Consider the following 5,210-nt stretch of genomic DNA (forward strand, 5'->3'; position numbering starts at 1 on the left):
ACTTTGAATTCACTCAATGATACAATAACATGAAACGTAACAACTTTTGCTACTAAGACAATCGTTAATCGAATATTTCCTTGGCGTAAAAAAAACACTGATATCACACGGTAAACGCACAAGTCTTACAAAAAGTTGCTTGTATAACAGTAGAATTGTCTAATTTCATCGAAATTCTGCCACATGTGCATTCCACCAACCCGCATTGGAACAGCGTGATGGAATATGTTCCAAACCCCTCTCCTCAATGGAAGGGGAGGCCTTATCTCAGCAGTGGGAAATTTGTTACTTTACTTTTATATTTAAATAGTGATTTCCTTAATATGAATTTTTCATAAGCATTTCCTAATCCCCATAAGTAAGATTAAAACCAAATGCATAAAAAGCAGTGTATAAAATATATGTTCTCAAAAGCAAATAAGTTTAAATTCAATTACGCCAAAATCTCTCCCGATTTATTTTTAACCTAATGATAGACTTCCTACCTCTTATCGGTACAATAGATACCCGGTTAATGAATAGATAGCGGATATCAAAAGATAAACTAATAATTATCTAATTTTAGATATTTATATTTTAGTAATTATGTTGCAAATTATTTGTGATCGATATTGGTAACACTGAAAAATTAACCGGGGGATTCCCAAACGATTGAGCAGCGTAAAAAAATGATCCACCAATTAGAATAAAGTTCTGTTAACTATCAACCAATACGAAATTGATAAATGTTTCTTGTAATTTTAACCTTTCTCATAGTTTTGTATTGTTAAAATATACTTCATTTTAAAACCTCCAGAAATAGAATAGAGTGATTCATAGTATTATTGACGTTTAATCCATCCTCTATTCCAATCATAAGTAGAGGACAGAGGTGTAAAAGTAACGGAAAAAAACGTACCCGCATGTATTCGTTACTATACGTTACTATCGTATCGTTACTAGTTACTTCTGATTCATAAGAGAAGCAAGCGAAGAGAAAAAATTGACGCGATATAACTGGTCGAGAGCTTGATTAATAATATTCACTATGGGTTTCCAAAAAAATGTCGTTTTGAGCATTTACGAAACTATTATAATATTGGAGTTAAAAATAAAGTGAAAATTTATGTAGTTAGGTGTAATTATAAATAAATATATATGAATCATTAACTCTTGGTAGAGCACAATATAGCTCAGTTAATAGCAAATCGCATGAAATACCTGAATCAAAGGTTTGTTTCTCTTTTTTCCTACTACCAATGAAATAGGCTACAGATTATCGTTTTCAAGCGAAGATAATAAAACAATATCAATTGTAGAATAGTCATCAATCGGAATATATTTAGCTAAAATCTAAAATATCCATTTTTAGTATAAAATTATGAGCTATTGGATGTGAAATTTAATTTTGATGATTTTTGTTATCAAGGTATTTATTAATTATTATACATCTAAATGAAAACATCACGAGGCAGTATAGATTTTCAACATATAATTATTATTTTATGGATTCAGAGAACACATGCCTTGAAACTGACAAGGAAGTAACTGTTTAACTTTGTTGCGGGTAAGTTATAGCAGGTTTTGGTGAAGCATCTTTAGGAGTTGGCAAGGATAAAGATGGGTTGAATTCAAAAAACTTAGCTATGAAGTACCTGAAAATAAAAAATAAGTTAATAGAAATAAGAGCTTATAGACCGGGAGATGATAATGACAAAATATTGGGTCATTTGTACCAGTATAGCGGTTTTTCAGGGGTTTAATTACGTAAAGGCAACTATTAAAAAAAGTTTCAGGACGGTACAAATCGTTTGGCGAAAAAAAAATTACTCCTTTGCAGTGGAATGGCGGCCATTGGGAACTGTCGGAAAAGTATGGCAAGGTGATATTCGTGAATGGCTACTCGACTATGATAGGCTGTGCAAAAATTATCCTGGTACAAATGCTTGAATTGTTTTATTAAAATTAATGTATTCGCGTCGGTATGGCGGGCTGTAAACCTCACCCGAGAAGTTTGGCATTACGCTACCACCTACTTCTTTTTATTCGACTATCTGAAAAAAAAAAGCATTTTTGTGGAACAAATCGTTCGACACTCGTTATTTTACCGACGCGTTCGATTAACGCCCACGCAATTGGGCCACCGGTCCGAGTGCTACGACCATCATTTTCCTATTTGCCTTTACGTAATTAGACACCTGAAGAACCGCCATACTGGTACAAATGACCAAATATTTTGTGCCCTCATCTCCCGGTCTATTGCACCAAATTTAATTATTGAGTTGAATAAAACTTGATCTGAATCCATTCAGGTTTAATATCATTATCACCATCACAAGGTTGTAGTATATTTATAAAGCTTTATGAATAAAATAATAACCAGACGAGAATTTCAACAGTGATCAGGAGACAGGCAGCGGCAGTTTGTCCAGCGACCAAAGCAGGCTCAGCCGACCCTCGCAACACGGCAGCTAACAACGCATCGCTGGCATCTGACGCCGCTTCTAGTGCGGCAACCAGCAAGGCAGGAGCCGCCAACCATCTAGCACCACGTCTCCACCAGGATTGCTAGTGAGAAAAAGCAAGTGTTTGCTAATAACATTAGATTATTTCGTCACATATTTGTGTAAGAAACGAAAACATTAATGAGAAACTTATCAGTTGTTTTCATATTGATATGCGTATCCAAATTTGTTGGATGTCGATGTAAGCGTTCACAAACTTCCATAGATACGCAAACTATATAAGCCATAATTGTTAAGTAAGTTTTAGTCGTTAAAACGTACAAAACCGCCCAACAATTTGGACCCTTTACAGGCCCAATCCGACATGTTTGCCCGTGGCCATGAGAGATCAAGCGCAGGATCAGAGGCTGTTTATGGTTTCTGAAGACACTGCATCAGCACTTCTACCTACTAACAGTAACTACGCTTTTCAGAATTTCGTGAAAGAAAAACCTAATGACTTATTAATACAAGAAGGATATTTAAATCAGTATTTATTTTGTTAGCTATAATTTCATTCGACTACTAATACAATAAAAACTGATTTGTGAGTTGTAAAATAACACTATGTGAATTGTAACTTTTCCATGTTTTCGTTATGGGTCCAAAATAGAGATACCTTGGACATAACAGCGATGAGTAGCAAGAGAGAAGTGCAAGCTGTCACGAATGCGCTAAGTTTTCCGTAACCCATCACAAGGCGAATTGTCGGTTTTGTAATGCTAAAACATATAAAAATAGTTAGATTTAAAGAGAAACCACTATTATAATACTTTTCTTTCTATAGACTTTATTTAAAACGATATCTAAATAACTTTCTGTCTATCACAATTTAACAAAACACTAAAATTTAAAACCCTATAACTTAATATTTTGGCACTATATTTAACACTAGCTGTGCCTGCGTCCTTGTACGCTTTTAAATTAAACAAAAAAAAATGTTATTGTCCCCTAAGTTACTCCTTATTATATCAGTTATCTGCCAGTCCCAAAGATTAGCCGGAACCAACAGACAGACAGACAGACAAAAATAAATTGTAAAATAATTATTTTGGTATATCTACCGTGTATACATATGTATTGACCGAAAAAGGGCTATTTTAATATTCCAAACAGACACTCCATGGTTCATATATTGGACAAATTCACATACGTTACTATGATACCAATGTAAGTAGCTAAGGTACTTTTGTTATATAGATAGTATATCGTCTTAGTATAAAAAGTTGGTTAAATTTACTCGTATAACATTAAAATTTGCAATAGAGATAAAATTTGTTGAATTTTCTCAAAATAATGGGTCAATTCCTCTACATTTTATTTAAATGCTACATCCCTTCTAAAAGCATGAAAATCTACACATATGCGCCAAAATTCATTATGTCTCTTACTTCTAAATTATCCTCAACAGATAAATTATCACATCAATAAGCGTACCGTCTAGCAAAGCTAACATTATTAAGCCTTTGGTTGACTTCATCATCGTCTAGCTCCAGTTCGACAGGCTGAGATGCGAACGCACAAGCTGACATCGACACTCCTAAAAGGGCAACCAGCAGAGCTCGCAGTTTTACTCGAATGCCAGTACTCTCGCAACGTCCCGAATCATTCTGCAAATTATAAACAAAGTTACAAACAATATTATTAAATAAAGTACAGATTACTTTAGATTCTGTCAACAAAATGTATTTTATATTGAATTTGCTTGTGGATGATTATTTCGATCGTAAGTACGAATGCATTCAACGATTCAATGCGTTTGTCTAGAAAATTGCTATTAACCTTTTTAAGGTGACTGGATTGTAATACTAAATGTTGCTACTGATAAAGGTAATTATGAGTTAATAATGCTTTCTGTCACCGAAGACTAGCGCAGTTAAGGTTTTCAAAATCTTCCTCAAATAAGAAAAATCCTAAGCACTTCTATTGAGAGTTTTCTATTAGCTACTAAGTATAACTGAGATAACCAATCACAACCAGGAAATACTATTTTTGCTCTAAAATGATCTAGTGAATCAACACGTGGATCTCAGCCAATGATCTATCCAAGCAGCAATTTAAGAAACCTGCGTATTTTGGATAAGATTACGTCACGTGTGTATTTCGTCTAAACATCTAACACATCTATGTAATATGATGTATATATTGGAGCAACGCAATCTTCTATGCTTCTCTTTATGTGAACTTTGTCTAGAGTTCAGAACTATTATTTCCGTTTACCAGCTACTTACAGGATTCGTGTTATTTTCATGCTTTAGTCTAATGTTTTCAAGGAAATGTGTGCTGCTGTCTGTATCCATACTGCGTCACTGAAGTCGATATAAATGTTATTAAATCTTGACGTGGTGCATTAAGAGATAGGTATTAAGCGTTTTTCCATGAGCAGCACACTATCGCTGACCAAAATAAATTAAAATATTCATTACAACATAGCGATGCAGCTATTAGTGACGTTTCCAGTTGTCATAACTTTCAATTTGTAAAAAGTAAAGACACATCATTTTGAATGGCCTTCACTGTCGAAATAATTCAACATAAAACGGGCCCCATACTTTTGCTGAATTCACGGTGTTAATGTACGTATCGATTTTTGCGCTAAATCGACGTTCATAATATGTTCGTCCTCACTTCATTCACGCATATCAAAGTCATGATGACAAAAACGCTCCAACCTAATTCCACGATACAATACACGTGTATTTTAGTATTATATATGTACCGAGAAAT

At 34.1% G+C, this 5,210-nt stretch overlaps 1 protein-coding gene across 1 annotated transcript; it reads right to left on the minus strand.

Annotated features, from left to right (window-relative positions):
• Positions 1-1,455: 1,455 nt before the first annotated feature.
• On the minus strand, positions 1,456-4,930 carry LOC124530106. Its single transcript, XM_047104107.1, has 5 exons — positions 4,715-4,930; positions 3,921-4,093; positions 3,103-3,205; positions 2,360-2,547; positions 1,456-1,634 (listed from the first exon to the last, which is right to left on the minus strand). The coding sequence occupies exons 1-5, from the start codon at positions 4,781-4,783 to the stop codon at positions 1,532-1,534; spliced, it is 636 nt and encodes a 211-aa protein (XP_046960063.1). The 5' UTR covers positions 4,784-4,930; the 3' UTR covers positions 1,456-1,531.
• Between the last annotated feature and the right edge of the window lie 280 nt (positions 4,931-5,210).

The sequence above is a fragment of the Vanessa cardui genome, chromosome 5, assembly GCF_905220365.1.
Source record: "Vanessa cardui chromosome 5, ilVanCard2.1, whole genome shotgun sequence".
Taxonomy (NCBI): domain Eukaryota; kingdom Metazoa; phylum Arthropoda; class Insecta; order Lepidoptera; family Nymphalidae; genus Vanessa; species Vanessa cardui.